This window comes from Toxorhynchites rutilus, chromosome 3, assembly GCF_029784135.1.
Source record: "Toxorhynchites rutilus septentrionalis strain SRP chromosome 3, ASM2978413v1, whole genome shotgun sequence".
Classification (NCBI taxonomy): Eukaryota; Metazoa; Arthropoda; class Insecta; order Diptera; family Culicidae; genus Toxorhynchites; species Toxorhynchites rutilus.
In genome coordinates, this window is record NC_073746.1 from 218,706,632 (window position 1) to 218,728,187 (window position 21,556).

At 39.5% G+C, this 21,556-nt stretch overlaps 2 protein-coding genes across 3 annotated transcripts in view; one reads left to right on the forward strand and one right to left on the reverse strand.

Moving 5' to 3' along the window:
• The window catches only part of LOC129777856 (uncharacterized), a 31,497-nt gene extending 12,069 nt beyond the window's left edge, over positions 1 to 19,428 (reverse strand). The window contains exon 1 of the mRNA XM_055784411.1: positions 19,095 to 19,428. Within this exon, the coding sequence (XP_055640386.1) occupies positions 19,095 to 19,343 (249 nt within the window). The 5' untranslated portion in view covers positions 19,344 to 19,428. The remainder of the gene's footprint in view (positions 1 to 19,094) is intronic.
• On the forward strand, positions 626 to 3,100 carry LOC129777857 (uncharacterized). Of its 2 annotated transcripts, none has more exons than XM_055784413.1 (2): positions 626 to 2,337; positions 2,667 to 3,100. In XM_055784413.1, the coding sequence occupies exons 1-2, from the start codon at positions 1,661 to 1,663 to the stop codon at positions 2,731 to 2,733; spliced, it is 744 nt and encodes a 247-aa protein (XP_055640388.1). In that variant the 5' UTR covers positions 626 to 1,660; the 3' UTR covers positions 2,734 to 3,100. The 2 variants fall into 2 exon arrangements, with proteins under 2 accessions (XP_055640388.1, XP_055640387.1); XM_055784412.1 differs by having other exon boundaries at positions 2,800 to 3,100.
• Positions 19,429 to 21,556: the final 2,128 nt, after the last annotated feature.

Genomic DNA, 21,556 nt, shown 5'->3' on the forward strand with positions numbered 1-21,556 from the left:
AGGTAAATTCTCTCAACATTACGTTCTCATAAGTCTCGGTTTTATACCACTCGCAGTGGTATGCTACGATTCATATGATGAAGTAGTCACTTCGTCATTTACTTCACATTGCCGCTTCATTGTAGCATTGATAGAAAATAGTTGGAAAGTAACGCCACCAACAGCAGAGATTCTTCTGTTCGTGAATATAGTAATGAGTGCAAGCAGTCTAGTAATCAGAAGACGAATGTAATTAAGTCGAAGCGGTCATTAGGCAGGCAGCTGACTGTTCAGGTGTAATAAATCAAATGCAGTAGGTCATTAAATGTTCTTTCGATTTTAACGTTTTTTATTGAGATTATAGAGTTGATTTGTAAAACGGGAAAAAAGGAAAATGAAATGAATTTACAGATCGACAATGTTTCCAGGTGTGAAACCTGAAGAATGAGGATATATTGCGTTGCAAGCCCCACCCCTGTGTGATTCACTGCTCCGTTCAGAACTGGTCATTCATTTTCTAACCGGGAAACAAATTACACCAGAAGGGGTGGTAGTATAGTAGCAGCACAAATATCGTCAGCAGCAGGAGCAATAGCTGTAGCAAACGAGTTTCAATTTTCCTGGCATCCAGAGGAGAACCGTAAAAGGATCCTACACAAAGTAATGTAACGGTGGTGATGGTACAGATGTAGAATCGCCTGTGGTTGCACTCGGAGTGTCTAGAAGAGAACACAAGTTTTGACATATATAGCTGGCCAGCTTGTTCTCGCGAGAACTGTAATGGATCCTTTCCATGAAAATATTCAGGGCCACCGAATTTTTCACTAAAGGGTTATTTAAACACAATTCATACAACACTTCTAAAATGATGAATAATAAAAAGCAAATCGATTCACACAGTTCAGCTTGAAGCGATCGGACGCTTTGTGCTATTGTGCTCGCGTTTCGGTAACAGCTATTGTTATTGGCTGGTGTTTTTTCCTCAACCAAGTGTGCTTCTTCCATCGCGTGTTAATTGTGGGAACAGTGAAGTGCGCTCAACAATTCCCACCAGCTGGAGTGAATAGCTTCTCACAGCAGATACTGGTGAAGGTCTATAGAGACACTTTTGATCGCCGAATCATCGCCATTTCCACCGCCGACGTAGGTGCGCTCGCTCACCAATACACCTACAGCAGTGTAGCAATAGACGCCAACACGTGATCAACTGGACGGTGCAGAACGAGTCGAATATTATCTGCGCTCACCAATACACCTACAGCAGTGTAGCAATAGACGCCAACACGTGATCAACTGGACGGTGCAGAACGAGTCGAATATTATCTGCGCGGGGTGCGCATTTAGGTGAATACGCATAAAAATACGGTTCCCGGAATAAATCGGTAAGTAAATGAAAGCAACAGTAATAACCGTAGAGAAAAAAGCATTATGTCACACAAGCCTACTAGAAATAGACTGACGTGAAAAATCGTAGTCATCGAATAAAGCACACTTTCAAAAAACAGCATGGGTATTACTGCTGCACGGAAAAAAAGATAATGTTTTTAATTACCCTCACATTCGCAGCAATACTCAAGTAGGCATCGAAAATTGTTAAACACGTTTTGTTCTTTCGGTCTCGGTTTTGTTTATAATCAGAAGTTCGAAGAATCTAACTTTTAATTTTTTTGATTTATAAGCAATGGAGCTTTCGACCAGTCAGAAAGACAACCGAGTTCTCATCTATAACGGTTTTGAGTATCTGTATGCTAAAACATTAAATGGAATAGATACATGGAAGTGCCGTGAAAATCGACAATCGAAGTGCCATTCCCGTATGAAGACAAGAAACAACGACATTATACAAGAGCCAAGTAGTCACAGTCATGATGCCTGTCCTCAAAAAGCTGAAGCAAACATCGCAAAAAGACGAATGGTAGAAGCCATGGCTGAAATAAATGCCACCGCCCGCAATGTTATTGGAGAGACATTGTCAAAACTAAGCACGGATGTAATTGCTTATCTGCCAAAGCAATCTTCCCTTGCTAGAACTCTTCGAAACCACCGAGTAATGAAGCACTTGCCAAATCCACCCACGGCAGATTTTGCAATTCCTGAGAAATACAGGGATCTTGTATTACACGACTCGGTATTAGACGGTTCAAATCGAATTTTAATATTAGGAGATCGAGATTTAATGGGCAAATTAAGTCAAGACACACTATTCGGCGACGGAACATTTGACAAAGCACCAAATATGTTTTACCAACTCTATACAGTCCATGCCAAAGTAGGAAATTCGTATCCACCATGTGTGTATATACTGCTGACGAAGAAAAATGAACAAACGTACTTGGAGATGTTTAATATTTTAAAAAGGTTAGTTCCGGATATGGCTCCTGAGAGGATACTTCTGGATTTTGAAAAGGCTTGTATGAATGCTGCGAGAATTGTTTTCCCGGAAACCGAAATTAAAGGTTGTTATTTTCATTTGTGCCAGAGCATTATAAGAAAAATTAATGCAGTTGGCCTAAAATCGGAATATGAATCAAATATTGATACAAGATTGAAGTTGAAGTCATTGGCAGCATTGTCGTTCGTTCCAAAAGAAGACGTACAAGATATTTTCAAAAGCCTTGCTAGTACTTTTCCTGATGAAGACAGATTCAACGAAGTTCTGTCCTATTTTTTTTCAACTTATATACAAGGTGCTGCCGGAAGAGGTCCACTATTTCATCCTCGAACATGGAACCACTACGATACAGCTCTCAATGAATCACCAAGGACTACTAATAGTTGCGAAGGATTTCACAATGCCCTCAATTCTATATTTCATTGCAGTCACCCAAGTGTGTGGACCCTTTTCGATGGATTGAGACGAGATTTAGCTTGTCACAAGCTTACATTAGTGAACTCTGAAACTAACCAACTGGAGCCTACTAAAAGGAAATACAGGAAACTTTACGCGATTGTAGCCAGTTCAGTAGAAAAATATCATGGAACAAAGGACAAGTTATCTTATTTAAGGAAAATAGCTAATATACAATAATTAATATTCCTCTTTATCAACTATTACAATGGACTTTTAATGAATTTTCGATATGAGGAAATATTACATTGTTCTTCGCAAAAATAAAAACATATGAATGATATCTATAATTTTATTTTACGTGACACTTCATATTCCTTTAATAACTCATAACTCATGATCGATTAGCCAATGTACTAAAATGTACAATGTAATGTACCGAAACCATCATCTTAACCCAAACTCAAAACGACATAAGATCATGTTCTCATTTAGTACTTCCTGTTATCCTGTTTTGTTCCGTGTTTTGACCTGCAATGAATATTTCAAAGAAAAAAGATACCGGGCAAACGTCATGTACTAGGTGAACGTATGCCGTCCGACGCTCGCTAAAGCTCGGTCGGACATTGCTAAAGGATCGTATCCTATGTTTCAAACTAACCGGGCAATCAGTGGAACACAGGTTTGCTTGCGAGACACCGCCGCTTCCGACGGCGGGTCGGCGGTGGACTCGGATTGCGTCATCTTGGCGGCATGGGCCGCCTCGATTCCTAATCCTCGTTAAATGGGGACTTCGTCCCCATTACATGGGCCTCAGAAGAAATTTCACTACGATAAATAAGTATTACAATTTACTAATAACAATAATATAAATATTACTCCACACTTCTAATTTTCTAATATTAAGATTACGCGCTAAACGATTTTTCCATATAGAAAATCTGCTACATGAACAAACCAACATTGTATTTTTTTTCGTTTGAAATAAATTAATAATAAAAATTGCGCTTTCTGCCGTGCAGAAATTATACCCATAATGTTTTTTCAGCGTGTGCTTCATTCGTTGACCACGATTTTTCACATCAGTCTATTTCTAATAGGCTTGCATGATATAAAGCTTTTTTCTCTGCGGTTGTTTCTGCTTTTTTCTTTTACTTGGCGATTTTTTCCGGTCACCTAAAAATACATTTAGAGAAAATATATATAAATATTAGATTTTATTTTATTGTTTTTCTTGAAATATTATAATTTTTTATTTTATTATTGTGAAATATTTAAAAAAAAAATAGAATTTAAGTGCCATTTATAATGGCAGAAGGTGGGGGGTCTCCGAATATGGAGATCTCAGACAATGAAACCAATGAATCCCCCCATCAGGTAAAAAAGGGAAAACACTTAAACGTGTTCCTAAATCGCAAGATGTTTCTTCTGGGGACGAATCAGCTCATGCTAATAAGCCCCCTCATAAAAAAATCGCAAATCTCTCCTCTCCACCTCTTGACGCTCCCACCCTACCTTCCACTTCGGGTTCCCTTTCTGTTATCCCCGCTACCACTCAATCCTTACCTTCGCCTACTCCCCATGTTGTCTCCCTTCCCACTCAATCCTTGTCCTCGTCTTCCCCCTCTGGTACGTCCTCTCCCCGTGTCAAGGTCTATCCAGAAGATGCATCTGGAACTGGCCCATGGGTTGTTTTCTTTCGGCCAAAACCAAATGGAAAAGCTTTGAAAGTCATGCAGATCGCGAAAGATCTGGCAAGGTATACCTCCGTGTCGGAAATTTCGAAGGTTAGACCAAACAAATTGCGAGTTGTCGTGACTGATCGAAAGGACGCAAACAAGATTGTTGTCGACCAGCATTTTACAATTGAGTATCGTGTTTACATTCCCTCTCACGTAGTTGAAATTGAGGGTGTGATAACCGAAACGGGTCTGACGTGCGAATACATTACGAGTGAAGGTACTGGCCGTTTTAAGAAACTGCCCTCGATGACTGTTAAGATCTTGGGTTGCCGCCAGCTCGGAACAGTTTCCCATGAAGGGGGTGAAACCAAATTTACGCCGTCCGACTCGTTTCGAGTCACCTTTGCTGGTTCAGCTCTCCCGGACTACGTGATGGTAGAGAAATTGAGGTTAGCCGTGCGACTTTTTATTCCGAAGCCAATGATTTGTCAAAAGTGCAAGTCAGTTGGTCATACGGCTGCTTATTGTGCCAATAAAGAACGCTGTGCCACTTGCGGAGAGCAACATGTGGGCGAAGCCTGCAGTGCGACGGTAAAAAAGTGTCCATATTGCGGGGGAACCCCACACGTGCTCTCAGCTTGTGAAGCATACAAGAGTCGCTGGGAGAAACAGAAGCGCTCTTTGAGGGAACGCTCTAAACGCACTTTCGCGGAAATTTTGAAGGGCGCTTCTCCACTGGCTCAACAACAACAACCAATCAACACACATAATGTTTACGCCACGTTGCCAGTTGACGAAATGGAAGCGGATACAGCTAACGGGGGCACGCCGCCTATTTCTCAAGGGAAACGTTCAAGGACAAGTCCCCCCGGTGATTCCCCCAGTTAGCTTGCCTAAAAAATCGAGTGCAGCGGACAAGCAAAATCAGGTAGGAACCTGGCTTCCGTGGGAATAGTTCACCTTCGAACGACCCAGCACTCGAGGGGACATCAAAAACCCCAACTGTCCCTGTTTTTCCGTCCAGCTCAACTTCCCAATCGGGATTTATAAAGTCTGACCTTTTGGATCAAATCTTCAAGTGTTTTAATGTTTCCGACTCCATCAGAACCCTTGTCATCTCAATGCTTCCAGTATTAAAGACAATTTTACAGCAATTGATGCAAACATGGCCCCTCCTTGCAATGATTATCTCTCTTGATGTCTAATTTAGATAGAGAGGTCGGAGATATCACTGTTTTACAGTGGAATTGTCGTAGTCTTATCCCTAAATTGGATACATTCAAATTTTTAATTCATAACTTCAATTGTGATGTATTTGCTCTGTCCGAAACTTGGCTTTCTTCGCGAGATGATATCTCTTTCCACGATTTTAATATTATACGCTTGGACCGTGATGACAGATACGGAGGGGTACTATTGGGGATCAATAAGTGCCACTCATTTTTTCGAATTGACCTTCCACCTATTGGAGGGATCGAAGCTGTTGCTTGTCATGCAAACATCAGGGGCAAAGACCTCTGTATTGTCAGCTTGTATTGGCCTCCGAGAGCTGCGGTTAGCCGCAAGCAACTTGATGACATGTGCTCACTCCTTCCTGAGCCACGGTTGATCTTGGGAGACTTCAATTCTCACGGAACCGCCTGGGGGGAACAGTACGATGACAACCGTTCATCGTTGATATATGACCTTTGTAACAGCTTCAATATGACCATTTTGAATACTGGGGAAACAACACGTGTACCTAAACCACCTGCTAAGCCAAGTGCTCTTGACCTCTCGCTTTGCTCGAACTCACTATCGTTAGATTGCAAGTGGAATGTAATACAGGATCCCAACGGTAGTGATCACTTGCCAATCAAAATTTCCATCACCACTGGGTCGAATTCTTCTGAATCTATAAATATGGCATATGACCTCACAAGACACATTGACTGGAAAAAATATTCGGACGCGATTCTCTAGCCATCAATTCCACGCTCTAGCCATCAATTCCAGAGATGGTTTACCTCCATTGGAGGAGTATAACTTCCTTTCTCGTTTGATCTATGACAGCGCGGTTCGCGCTCAAACGAAACCCATCCCAGGTTCCACTATTCGTCGAAGGCCTCCCAATCTATGGTGGGATAGCATATGTTCCAAGCTTTATGTAGAAAAATCGAATGCATTTAAAGCTTTTCGGAAACGTGGAACCCCTGAAAATTTTCAGACGTATTTGGACCTTGAAAATCAATTTAAAAACTTGATCAAAGGGAAAAAACGTGCTTATTGGCGAAATTTCGTGGGAGGTTTGTCACGAGAAACGTCAATGAAAAAATTATGGAAAGTGGCTCGAAACATGAGAAATCGCTCTTCAACGAATGAAAGCGAAGAATATTCACATCGATGGATTTTGAATTTTGCACGGAAGGTTTGTCCTGATTCCGCTCCTGTGCAAAAAATTGTTCGAGATATACCACAAGATAGGTGCGATCTTGATTCCGAGTTTTCGATGGTAGAATTCTCTCTTGCTCTCCTTTCATGTAACAATTCTGCTCCGGGATCGGATAGAATTAAGTTCAACTTGCTGAAAAATCTCCCTGATGTGGCGAAACATCGCTTGTTGAACTTATTCAATTGGTTTCTGGAGCATAATATTGTTCCAGATGATTGGAGACATGTACGAGTTATAGCTATTCAAAAACCCGGAAAACCCGCGTCCGACTTCAATTCGTACCGCCCAATAGCAATTCTGTCTTGTATACGGAAATTGTTGGAGAAAATGATCTTGTTTCGCCTTGATCGATGGGTTGAAACGAATGGCCTACTCTCAGATACACAATATGGGTTCCGCAGGGGCAAGGGGACGAATGATTGTCTTGCGTTGCTTTCTTCAGAAATTCAAATGGCTTACGCCGAAAAAAAACAAATGGCTTCAGTATTCTTGGACATAAAGGGGGCCTTTGATTCTGTTTCAATAGAGGTTTTGTCAGACAAATTACACTCTCGGGGTCTGCCGCCTCTATTGAATAATATGTTATATAACTTGCTTTGTGAGAAACATTTGAACTTTTCTCACGGAGATTCGGCAGTAAGTCGGGTCTCTTACATGGGCCTCCCCCAGGGCTCATGTTTAAGCCCCCTTTTGTACAACTTCTATGTAAGCGACATCGACAATTGCCTTACACAAAATTGCAGCCTAAGACAACTTGCAGATGATGGAGTGGTGTCTGTCGTAGGATCAAACGAATCCGACCTGCAAGGACCCTTACAAGATACTTTGAACAATTTTTCAACCTGGGCCATTGGGCTAGGGATCGAATTCTCCACGGAGAAAACAGAGATGGTGGTTTTTTCTAGGAAGCATAGACCAGCAAAACCAAATCTTCAACTTTTGGGTAAACCGATCACTCATGCTATGTCATTCAAGTATCTTGGGGTCTGGTTCGACTCCAAATGTACTTGGGGGGCCCATATTAGGTATCTGAGTAAAAAATGTCAACAAAGAATAAACTTTCTCCGTACAATTACCGGCACCTGGTGGGGAGCCCATCCCGAAGATCTTATAATGTTGTATCGAACAACTATTCTCTCAGTGATGGAGTATGGCCGTTTCTGTTTTCAATCAGCTGCCAAAACACACCTCATTAAACTCGAGCGAATTCAGTATCTTTGTCTCCGTATTGCGTTGGGATGTATGCCCTCAACGCATACCATGAGTCTCGAGGTTTTGGCAGGCGTACTCCCACTAAAAGATCGCTTCAATTTATTATCTCTTCGGTTCCTCATCCGGTGTAAGGTTATGAACCCATTGGTGATCGGAAATTTTGAGCAACTGATCGAGCTAAATTTTCACTCTGGATTCATGAGTTCATATCATGAATTCATCTCCATGCAGGTTGTTCCTTCTTCGTATATTCCCAACCGTGTTTGTTTTCCTGACTACATCAATTCCTCTGTACATTTTGATTTGTTCATGAAGGAGAAAATCCATGGAATTCCAGATTATCTTCTATCGGGGATCGTTCCTACGATCTTTAATGCAAAGTATGGGCGTATCAATTGCGATAATATGTACTTTACTGATGGGTCCTCTATGAATGAGTCCACAGGATTTGGAGTGTTCAACGTATTTTTTAGCACCTCACACAGTCTTCAGTATCCTTGCTCAGTGTATATTGCTGAGTTGGCAGCAATACACTGGGCGCTGGACAGCGTCGCCTCACGACCTGTTGAACACTATCACATTGTAACGGATAGTCTTAGCTCTGTCGAAGTTATCCGTTCAGTGAGGCCGGAAAAGCACTCGCCGTATTTCCTTGAGAGAATACGAGAAGTTTTGAGTGCTTTAACCAGACGCTGTTATGTCATTACCTTTGTCTGGGTCCCTTCTCATTGCTCAATTCCGGGTAATGAGAGGGCTGACTCATTAGCAAAGGTAGGTGCGATTGAAGGCGATATTTATCAGCGTCAAATCGCCTTCAATGAATTTTATTCTTTAGTCCGTAAAAATACCATCGCTAATTGGCAATGCAAATGGAACGAAGATGAATTGGGCCGGTGGCTCCACTCAATTATCCCTAAGGTTAGCTTCAAACCATGGTTCAAAAGTCTGGACTTGAGTCGAGACTTTATTCGCACCTTCTCCCGACTCATGTCCAACCACTGTTCGTTAGACGCGCTACTCTTTCGTATTAATCTTGCCGACAGCAATCTTTGTGTTTGTGGCCACGGATACCACGACATCAAGCACGTTGTTTGGTCGTGCGAGTTGTATCTTGTCGCCAGATCGAATTTAGAAAACTCCCTCAGGGCTAGAGGAAGAGAGCCCAATGTGCCGGTGAGAGATGTGTTGGCTCGGTTAGACCTTGATTACATGTCCCAAATCTATATTTTCCTTAAAGCTATCGATGTTCGTGTGTGATTATCCTTATATCCTTATATCCTTTGCGTGCAATTGGTCCCCTTGCTACAAACAGTAGAATAAGTTGAAATGTAAATACACAATAGATATACGAATAGATTTAAGAATTGAGTGTGTGAGATTATCATTATTGTAACAATTTCCTTATATCCCATCCTTTTCCTGAACAAATATTTCACCCTACTAAACTCGAGTAGACCGCGAGTAATCGGTTTTCTACCTTACTTACCTTAGATTTAGAAAATGTTTATGTATAGTAATAAAAATATAATTAAGAATTCGGCTCATTTAAACTTATGTAACTGAGCCTGTAAAAATAAACGAATTTAATAAAAAAAAAAGCAAATCGATTTTCATAATTTGCTTGCAGGGGTAGTTAACGGGAATTTAGCAGTGTTCTAGGCTTGTTGGTGGTTGGGGACTATCCAATCGCTCATTCAATTTTTGCGAATTCAAAGTCAAAGTTAAACCCATTGCAAGCCGGATGGGAAGAAGTTATGTTCCAGCAGCGAGTGCTGTGTTCTTCGGTCGAAAATTCGTTCCACTGTAGTTACCATAGTCACCACTAGAACAAAACTATCGGTTTCCGATTTTCTGTTGTCGTTTTGAGAAAGGGTCTGATATGTATGATTTGTGGTTTATTACTTTGGAAATTAGATTTTTTTGTTTTTTGGTTAAATTCAATTCTTATAAATTTCCTACGCCACTCTGGTTATGTTGTCAACATTACCCATCCACGCACCACGCTAGATATGGGGTACATACTAGGGGGGCGTTGCTGATTAATGGTCAGCTGCATCCCAATAGGAAGTATCCCGTGTCGGGCACACGTACAGAGCATTGGAGACAGCAACATCCCAATTACGAGAACACTTGTAATACTAACCTCGAGCCGACCGCGAGTAATCGGTTACATATTACTAACATAGATAATAAGAAAAACTGTCAAAATATTGAACTCCGGCCCCGTCAGGCTAACGCCATATGAGCCTTGATAAAAATATATATTTTGGAAAAAAAAAATTACCCATCCGTCTTTTTTTCGCTCCAATTTTCTCTGCTGGCAGCAGCCGCGAGTTCACTGATAGAAGTCATAAGCTAGGTACATATAAATTATTTTCAAATGCATTTACAAAACATCGTAAACCGTTGGCCCTTTGCGGGACTCTCAATTATTTTAACTAAAGTGCTAATTCTCGAATTTCGATTGGTTATAAAATATTATCCTGAGTGATAGAGAAGGGATCGCGATTCTAAAAATACCCTCCGTAATTATTTGTTTTGACATTTGCCGAAGGTTTTGTAACAGCTTTGAAATTAACCCTTTGCGGTCGTATTACATTTGGGCATGGATGTCCAACTGGTCGGTTTTTTTTTCCTTGAAAATACAGTAATACATGCAAGATTATCAGCATGAGTGGCCAAAAAATCAAAACTTTGAGTGCTTTGAGGCACCCCTAAGTCATGTCCGATTGAGCTGAAACTTTGTACAGATCATTTTATTGAGCGTATAAACAAAATGTACATGGTCGGTTTTTGAAATTCGATTATGATTTTTTTTCCATACATCCATTGCCACCCTAATATATATTAACTTACATTTATGCAAACAGTAGTTCTGATACTTATGAACAATATTTTCCTTCAAACCAAAGTGTTAAAATGGCTAAGTTCTGCTGATACGATTTTTGTCTCACATGCATTCAACGCACTGTGTGTTGATCAGCATGGTTTCTTGCTGTGGTGGCTGAGAGCAGACAAACGACCACATAGAGGTTATATCGGGATAATAGCGTCGATTTACATTTGAAGAAAACCGTTGGAGTACCACATCGCCAAAGGCCGGTAATTCCAAACATCCCACCAATATCGGCTGCAGGGCGATCCGCTTTGGTCAGTAGACAACGCAGTATTATCAAAAAAGTGATAAGAACTGATAAAAATAAACGCCATCGACAGAAAGGTTCTCAAGAAGAAGAAGAAGAAGAAGAAGAAGAAGAAGAAGAAGAAGAAGAAGAAGAAGAAGAAGAAGAAGAAGAAGAAGAAGAAGAAGAAGAAGAAGAAGAAGAAGAACTTCATCTCTGTTACAGTGCCCTTCTTTTAATGTTTGGGAAGCTTTTTGGTTGTTATATGGCCTATTCATATAATTTCCGCTCAGAATTAAAACAAATGTTTAGAAAATTTTTTTTCCAGAATCTTTCAGGAGGTGATAGAAGATTATGTTTCACGAAAAAAAATCTTTCTACGCATGTGTTCGAATTTCAACGATGACAGAGTTATAGAACATTTTCTTTGTTTCGGACTCTATTGCCTCAAATCTTCGACAGCCACTACACCAGAACGAATTCGATCAAACCAACGCTGTGCTGTGAGAATCGTTACAGTATCGGGTCCATAAACTACAAGATTTTTTTCGGCCACCTTCGTTGCAGTTTTACCTCGCAGGTAGTAAAAACGTAAAATGTGGCGAATATCTTGCATGGTGGACTCCATCTTTGACGCGCTATAACTTTGAGACTGAAAAGAACAATCACAACGCTGTCAAAACGACACTTGTAGCACAGATTGTCGTCTTTAAAGAGCCGTATAGGATTGTGTCACATTTACCCGAAACCCACTCACCCGAATGACAGTTACCCGAAAGACATTCACCCGAATGTAACAAATACTCGAAACAACAGCTACCCGAATGTAACATCTACCCGAATTGACACTTACCCGAATGCGACATTTACCCGAATGCAACAATTACCCGAATGTAACATTTACCCGAATGCGAAAGTTACTCTAATGTAACAATTACCCGAATGTAACATCTACCCGAAAGCGACACTTACCCAAAAGAAGGATATATTCAAATAATACACAAATTTTACTATATTTGTATTTGTATTTGCATATTTAATTCTGATCAGTGTTATATACAGATCATATTTGTCTCATACTTTCATTTCCATTCAAAAAGTATTTTTCGTGGTAAGTACAATTCGAGAAATACTGGCATTGAATAGAATCCTTTTCAAAATAATGAAAAGTTGAAGAATGCAGTTTTATAACGTATTATTAAGTCTATCCGTTCTTATGGATGACGCAGCCCGTTTACGAGCGTCGGACGCCATACGTTTATCTGGTGCATCACGTTTGCAACCAGGCAATCAAAATGCATGACATGCATAATTTATCGGGCAAACGTAATGCACCAGGTAAACGTATGCAGTCCGACGCTCGCTAACGCTCGGTCGGACCTGACTAAAGGATCGTCTCCTATGTTTCAAACAAACTGGGCAATCGGTGGAACACAGGTTTGCTTACGAGAGGCCGCCGCTTCCGACGGCGGGTCGGCGGCCTACTCGTATTGCGTCACCTCGGCGGCTTGGTGCCGCCTCGATTCCTTATCATCGTTAAATGGGGACTTCGCCCCCATTACATTGATCTCAAAATAAATTTCATCACGAAATAGTAAACTCATGATAAAAATTACGCTGCGGCGGCAAATACGTAAGTACCATTTTTTCTTATCTATTCTTTTCACTTTTTCACTAAAATTTTTTATGTTAAAGTTACCTGTTTAATTTTCGGAATATTTCATAAGCCAGGCTCATTTCTGAATGATCTCTTGGTCTTGAAGAGCAATACGGAAAGGAAAGAACACAGCATATCAATTGTGCCTACACTAATTTCTAAAAATGACACAGCGAAGTCTTCAACATCTTTTTCGAATTTCCTCATTACAATTTCTCAGTTTACTTCGTAACTTCCTAACAGCAGATTCGACAAAACTCATAAACTGATTTGTCGGAATTTTTCCTTCATCATTCGGGTAAACATCCCATTCGGGTAAATGTCGCATTCGGGTAAACGTTGCATTCGGGTAAATGTTCATTTGGGTAAATGTCCATTCGGGTATATGTTGCATTCGGGTATTTGTTACATTCGGGTGAATGTTATTCGGGTATGCGTTACATTCGGGTAAATGTGCTTCGGGTAAACGTGTTTCGGGTGAATGGGACACAACCGCCGTATAGTATGACCCGATGCGATAAGTACAACACAAGATATGTTTAAGTGTTTCCATATGTTGACAATATACGACATTTCTTTTTCCCCAACCCAATATAATCGAGTCCGACCTGCATAAGGAACTAGGTTAACAAAAAAAAAATTGAGTATGCTATTCAAACTAAATTGTAACGATCACGCAGGAACTGTTAAATCACAAAGAAATGTTCGAATAGTTTCACAGGAACATTTTCAGTTGATTTCAATATTCCGGACATATTCTTCAGGTTTGATTTAACGTTCGAAGGTGTAATTTCAACACAATCCTCTGAACCTTCCTGAATATTCTCCAACTCGATAGGACTACTATCTTCAGCGTTTTTCTCAGCTTTTTCAACACTTTCCAATACCGTTCTGAATCATATTTCGGACACTTTGTTCTAATATCATGAAATGCTTAATGCACTGATGATATAACTATCAAATTAATATCACAATTGCTTCTTAAGAGTAATCCCTTGGTTTCACTAACATTTCACATGAGAACTACATTTGAATTATAACATAATCGGCAGAAATGTTACAAATCTACTCATTATCGTTTGTATTTGACGTTTCCTTAGTGTGAGCAGGTAGAATTTACCCGTTCATAAATATTTAATTTTCTCCCGTGTTTCATCAGTTCTCATCATCGTTAACAGTTTACTTTGCTTGGTAAGTGTTTCGCAGTTGACTATAACATATAATCAAGTGTAATGTAATTTTCGTCCAAAAAATAACAAAATAAAGTGTCCGAAATTTGATTTAGTGCCCGAGTTTGATTCTAATTCATTTGAAAAGCATTTTATTCGATGATTTTTTTAAGTTTTCAAGCTTAAATGCATATTGAATTAATTTATTAAAAATATCAACCAAATAATATCTGTGCTTAAAGTTTAGATCTGTTTTATGCATCATATGCCTGAAATATAATTCAGAACAATATATCGGTATCTGGCATCAGATCACAGCAAATCACATGTTGGTCCTTTTAACATTAAACATTGAAAGACGTTGAGCAATTGAACGGTACTGTACTGTCGACATCAGCAAGCTCACGACGCAATAATTATGCCAGCGGAATATCACCATCATCATAGGAGGAAAATTCAGCTTTTCTGAAGCAATTTTAAATAGTCTAAGATTTTACCTTATTGATCTTAGAGGGTGAAAGTATTTCAATTGTATCCAGTACCAGTATATCTGAAGGGTTCTAGAGTGCATTTGAATACAGTAAGAATGCTGAATAACATGAAGGTTAAAAAAAAACAAACATCTTCCATTTCTTGCAATATTCGTTTAACTAATCGAACTTATTAATCGGAAATGGCGATAGTACTGATTCAGGTTCATGACTATGTCCAAGCACAGCTGCCGAGCTACGGAAGTAAAGATTTGTGGCGATTTGAGCTTTGGTCGGAGAGATTTTGGGTGCACTGTATAGTTATCAACGACCACCTTTGAGAAGAAATAGATATAAGTATGATACATAACCATTACACCATTACACATAATTCCAGAATTAATTCTTTTTGTATTTTCTTTGGAAAATTTTTCGTCAAGTTGCATGATTCATTTCTCAACAAGCATAAAGGCCATCCAGGCCTTGGTGTTGCTGTCGTAATGACTTGTTCTTTTTGAATCATCGTTCTTACTCTTACTCTTTCCATTGACCAGCAACAGTAGTTTATCGCTTCCGTCCATGTTGGCTGTGCTTTAAAGTTGAGAATTCCCAGTTTCTGAACAAATTTGCAAGCCTTCTCCCGAAGAATAGAACCTGAGAGAGGTATATTATTCTCTCTGGCTTGATAAGACAACAAATCCATTGACTGCTCCAACTTTTCGATTCCGACCGACCTTATACGCTTTTTGTCTAGATTCAATTTCCTTCAATTCCATTTTTTTCTTTAGCTTGAATAGTGTTGATACCGTACTTTGTGCAATACTAAAATCTTTTGCAGCTTCAGATCTCTTCCGTCCATACTTTTCGACATGATCGTGGATGCTCAAACGTTGCGTTTTAATCGTTCGCTTGAAAGGTTTTTCGTGGTTTTCCATACTTGAAAAGAAATTTCTTAATGACACGAACACTTCGTCTTCACTTTCAAGAGCAATTGAAATGACAATTGAAAATACACAAAAACATGTACGCGAATATCAATCGAGTTAGGGAAGTGAAAATCCATGGAAAAATTAATCAAACCTCATCCAGGCATCGAGTTAGGGAGGTATCGAGTTATGGAAAGAAGAATGCTTGTAAAATCAAAGGTGCCATGAAATTCATCGAGTTAGAGAAAATATCGAGTTACAGAACATCGAATAAGGGAGAGTTGACTGTATTTCTATGTTTTATTTTCTGACTGAAATTTTATAGTTATTAATGTTCTTAAGATATTTTTTTTCAATAAAAAGTTAAAAAACATAAAATTTCAAAAAAAAAATCAACTTAACAACTATAGAAACTTGAGAGTTTCCGTCAGACAATGAGATATAGGAAATTGTTCCAAAAAAAATTATATTAAGAAAAAATTAAAAAATAAAATTCGTTTTTCTCAAAAATATAATTTTTTTAAATTCTGAACGAAAATTATATGAGTAGTCCATACAACCAACAAGTCTCCTATACATTGGAAAAATTGCACTGTTACTTTTAGTAATTTATATAAGAATTCTAAAAAATATGTTTTTGAGAAAAAATCAATTTCCATTTTTAAAATATTTTTTTCAGCGTTATTTTATTTGTATATTTTTACAATAACAACAATTTCAGAAAGACGCACCACGCTAGATATGAGGTACAGACTAGGGGGGCGTTGCTGATTGAGGGTCAGCTGCATCCCAATAGGAAGTATCCCGTGTCAGGCACACGTACAGAACATTGGAGACAGCAACATCCGAATTACGAAAACACTTGTAATACTAACCTCGAGCCAACCGCGAGTAATCGGTTACATATTACTAACATAGATAATAAGAAAAATTGTCAAAGTATTGAACTCCCGGCCCCGTGAGGCTAACGCCATATGAACCTTGATAAAAATATATATTTTGGAAAAAAAAACAACAATTTCTTACATTTAATTTTTTATCCAAATTTTCTAGGTATTATAGTTTTAGAGTTGAATTTTTTCGTAAAAAAATCAAGAAAAATTTTGGCCCTTTCCAAAAAAGTTGAATTTTTTCGTAAAATTTTCGTTCTTTTTTTGATATTTCAAGCATGCAAAGTTGACAATGTCTTTACACCCACAACGTTTCTATTTATTTTATTAATTTATTTTTATTTAACACCATCCGACATTAAGTCTTAAGTTTCACTGCAATCTGAGATGGTCCGGATTCGGCAATTGAAAATGTGTACGTTTTATCGGGGTAAAATGTACGTTATATCGAGGGTACGTTATATCCAAGTTTCCCTGTTCCGAGAGATCAGTCAGTAAAAAAAACGCGATAGAGTTAGGGACTTTGAAGTGGTTTTACATACAAAACTAAGAGTCTTCGATTACGTTGGGTGTTTCCGTAAAGGAATATAAATTAAAATTGAAATAAAACACTGATAAACTATGTTAATTGACATGAATTTGACTTCATACGAGAAATAAATCTTTGGTATTTTCATTAGAGTATGAGTTCCGGTATATTCCTGGATGGCCCGAAGGGAGTTTGTTTCTGCTTTCGTTCACATTTTGCCCCAATGGAAACCCTATACCAGTGATGACGTAGCAAAAGTTGTCTTCCGTGGCAAAAATCGTCAATCGTCTGCGGCTTAACCCTTTCACTACGGTAGTATGCTGGTGCTCCCTTGGCCGAGTGGTTAGCGTCATAACTAACATGCCGGGTGTTCGGGTTCGATTTCCGTTCTGGTCGGGGGAATTTTTCGTCAAAGAAATTTCCTCCGACTTGCAGTGTGATCACGCGTATTCTAGAGCTTGCCACTCAGAATGCATTCAAGACGTGTTATTTGGCATAGAAATATCAACTAAGTACTAATAAAAATGACGCAAGTAATACTACGTTGAGACGGCGAAGTTCCTCTAGGAACGTTAGTGCCATTGAAGAAGAAGAAGAAGAAGTATGCTCCGTCGGAGTGCTATCGCTGAACGGAGCACCTGCGCCGAAAAGTATGCATGTCGCGCTGGTGTGATCGATGTGCAGTATCAATCTGATGTCGTCTATAGACAACGCTCGTAGCGAGAGGTTTAACGGCGTAGACCAGAATTTTCCGATAGTTAACCTCACAAAAATTCCTGGGTTCATTACACGAAATAATTCATTCGTCAATGGCTTCATTCATTAAACCAATTGCGGCAAACGCGGTGAGGCATGTTGCACTGTTTTGTTGAAACCACAGCTTCTTTTCAATGAGAGCACTGGAGCAACTTCACAACCTCTGTATTATCTCTGATCGATGATTATGTCGGTCGTAAAATGGATGAAGAGCGCAATGAGGTTCTCGGACTAAACCATGGTTTTCGTGAAAAATGCACAATTTACAGCCGTTGTTCAGGTGTAAGACTGTTAACCATGAAATGGCAAAGCTGCAAAACAAGCGACAGCTGTCAGAATGGTTCAAACTTCAAAAAAAATGTAAGGGGTTGTATCTAGGACACGACCACATATTTACGATGTAGAACTACCCAATTATATTATGCAATCCACTTGTTTACCACTTCGAATATTATTTTAGATTGCATCGAAATTTTTTGAAAAAAATTAAAAATAATATTTTATCAATTGTGATAGTCGCGTAAAAATATTTCCTATCAATTGATGCAACATCTTTCCGATCTGTTAAGAAATGTTCGAGTTATAAGCATTCGAAATACGGATAGGGTTAGCAAACAAATCGGTAGAACAAATGTATGGGAAAAAGGAAGTTCTTCCAGTTTTCATGAATTGAAACCGTTTAGAGATTAGCGAATGGTAATGTATAGCATATCAAACAAATCTTAGAGAATTTCCTATTCGATCGGTATGCATATTATGAGAATTCGTTCACAGTGAAAATAGTTATTAACGTGAACTTTATTTCATAAAAACGTGACCTGTTTTCTGAAAGATGTAGTTCTACGTCAAAAAATGGTTGTCGACTTAAAGTTCTGAGCCTATCGGCTTGAATCTGTCGGCGGAAACGAGCAAGAAGGATCAATATAAGATGATTCAGTTCCTTTTCTATTCATGTAGTGGAAAGTAGTCAATGAATACAGTCCAATACAAATGTACTATTAAGATAATTGGTACTATCTTCACATTCGTACGTTCGTATCGCCGCATGAGTGATTTGGTTATCCGCACTCAAATCCGTATCGCACTGTGTTCGCTAGATAATTTTAAATTATTGTATGCTCTGTTCGTTGGATCGCATCATCACATCACACACTTATAGAACTTATAAATTTTACTTTTATCTTGCAATGCAATAACTGTCTGTCTCAGAAACATGTTTTTTATCTCGACTACTGTTTACTTTACACTATATCTTTGATTGTTATCATCATTCACAAACGAGCTTGTCTTGTTCAAACTGTGGGCGGCGTGATACAAAGTCATCATAATTATCATCCGCATTATTTGTTGCACATGTGCACAATTTGCAAACTCATTCTCCCACTACGATTACTCCGCACTTTGAAAATCAAATAATAATCGAACCATCATCTCAACATTTGTGTAAACTCCGGTTTCGGCATATTAGACATATCATACTCACTTTAATCACAAGGCGGTGTTCCTGTCTCACATCGGGGCTATTTCGGTTGCTAAACACCACTTTTGCTTTGAACAAGTTCGTAAGCATAAACGTTCCATCCGCCTGCAGAGGCCATGCTTCCACAGATTCTAACCGCACAGCAGCACCATCGTTATCATGGGCGCCATCAATTGTCAACTCTTGCCTCTCCACCATACCCGGAATAAGCTCCGTTTTAATATAGCTAATTGATTGCACCGCGTCATCCATTTTAGGCAGCGCGGTATCACGTCAACTCTGTGGTGATGAAAAGTTTGCACTGAGGTTGCAGCCGGAATGGATGCTCCGTTCAGCACATGCCGTTTTTGCAACAGCTGATAATGACGTTCAGATAACTCCGATGAATGTGTGTTTGAAGTGTGCAACGTGATTACTAGCCATAAGTATTAACCTTCGACAAGAATTATAAATATTGGTGGTGTGTGTAGTGAACAAACGGGCAATGTATTTATGTACTATTACCAATACACAGTTTTGTCGAGAGAATATATGCTTCAGATGAATACTTTAAGGCGGTTGGATTCAGAACAAATATTCAACAGGGTGACCCATAATAACGTGCTTCTATCAAAATACTTTGAAGAATAACTGCTTTCACCTTCACTGAGATTGATAATCGTTACAGCGAATTTGATGCATATTATGTTTCATAAAGATAGAATGCGTGGTTCACGTCAGCATACATTCTGTGAAATAAATATCGAGAATTTGTAATTTTACCGAGTTACAGCCATTTTAGTGATGCGGTATCTTACCTGGTACGGCCATCATAATGAACTCCAAACGCGTTATTCTCAAAACTAGTTTTTTTTTTCAAACTGGCGTACACGATATCTCAAATTTCACTGAACTGATTCATTATATGAATACAATCAGTATGCATCTCTCTATCGCATTAACTTCTAAAAAATAATAGTTTTTGAATTTAATTTTTTTTAAATCGAGATGTTTTAAAACGCATTTTTTTTCAAGCGGCCGCCATTTTGTCAAAAAAGAGGTTTTTGACTTGTCCGAGGCCCATGCGACAGCGGCATCTATACCGATTTAGAATCTGTTCGATTTTTTGACGTAGGACTACGTCTAACCGGAAGATATAGGGGGTGAAATAAAAATGTAGGCACTGAACAAGTAGGAAAAAATGCAAGATTTGGAACGCTTATAAATCGAGCATTTCTCAATAGATCGCAAAGGTTTTTGCATCAATTGATAGGAAATATATCTACGCATCTATCATAACGAATAATATTTCATTTTTCTTGTGATAAATAATTGAATAATTGTGAAATATCAAGCATTGTCCAAATGCACTATGTGCCCATTTTTTATTGGTCCATTTTGTGCTCCTCGAAACGTACCGCCCAAAACGGGCAACCAGAGCAGCAGCGAAATACAATGAAGTACGATTTGAAAGGAAAAAGAAAAAAAAATGAACGAAACATTGGTCGCAGTCTCACACATGCGTAATTCTCGAGCCAGCCAGTCAACTTAAAAATCCCCGCTCCGCTGCCGTAACGATACTCACATTCTTTGTGTGGACACCGACTGGACAACATCGTTGCTGGACGGGCTGGACGGCGAGGGATCGAGTGCCTTTCTCAAGGCAAGAGGGCGGAGGTGGTAGCGCTGGAGTAGAATAGAGTAGAGTTTTCAAAGGGCCTTTCTCAAGGCTAGAGACGAATGCACTGCAAAAGTTTAAAGTCTCTATAATCCAATACCTTCCTTCCTTCCGTAACGATCATTCTTTGTGTGGACACCGACTGGACAACATCGTTGCTGGACGAGCTGGACGGCGAGGGATCGAGTGCCTTTCTCAAGGCAAGAGGGTGGAGGTGGTAGCGCTGGAGTAGAGTAGAGTAGAGTTTTCAAAGGGCCTTTCTCAAGGCTAGAGACGAATGAACTGAAAAAGTTTAAAGTCTCTATAATACAATACCTTCCTTCCTTCCGTAACGATCATTCTTATCGAAACCGTACACCACATCGTTTCGCATCACATCACATCAACAAACCAACACAAGCAGCCATGTCTGGACATGACAAAGGAGGAAAAGTGAAGGGAAAGGCAAAATCCCGCTCGAACCGTGTTGGTCTGCAATTCCTCGTAGGTGTATTCGCCAATTGCTCCGCAAAGGTAGCTAGGCCGAGCGCGTTAGTACCAGTGCACCAGTCCACCTAGCCGCTGTTATATAGTTACGGCCGCCGAAGTGATCGAGTTGGCTGGCAAAGCTGCTCGCGACGATAAGAAACCCCGCATTCAGAACAGAACACATTCGGTTCGGTGGACATCAAGACAACAGGCAGTTGCAGCGAGTGGCAAACGCAATCGCTAAACGGCAGCAGGTAGCAGAAGAAAAAAGTTTGTTTTTTATACAAACTGCTTTGGTGGCAAATCCAGAACAAGGCGGCATCGAGGGCGTTCGAAATGG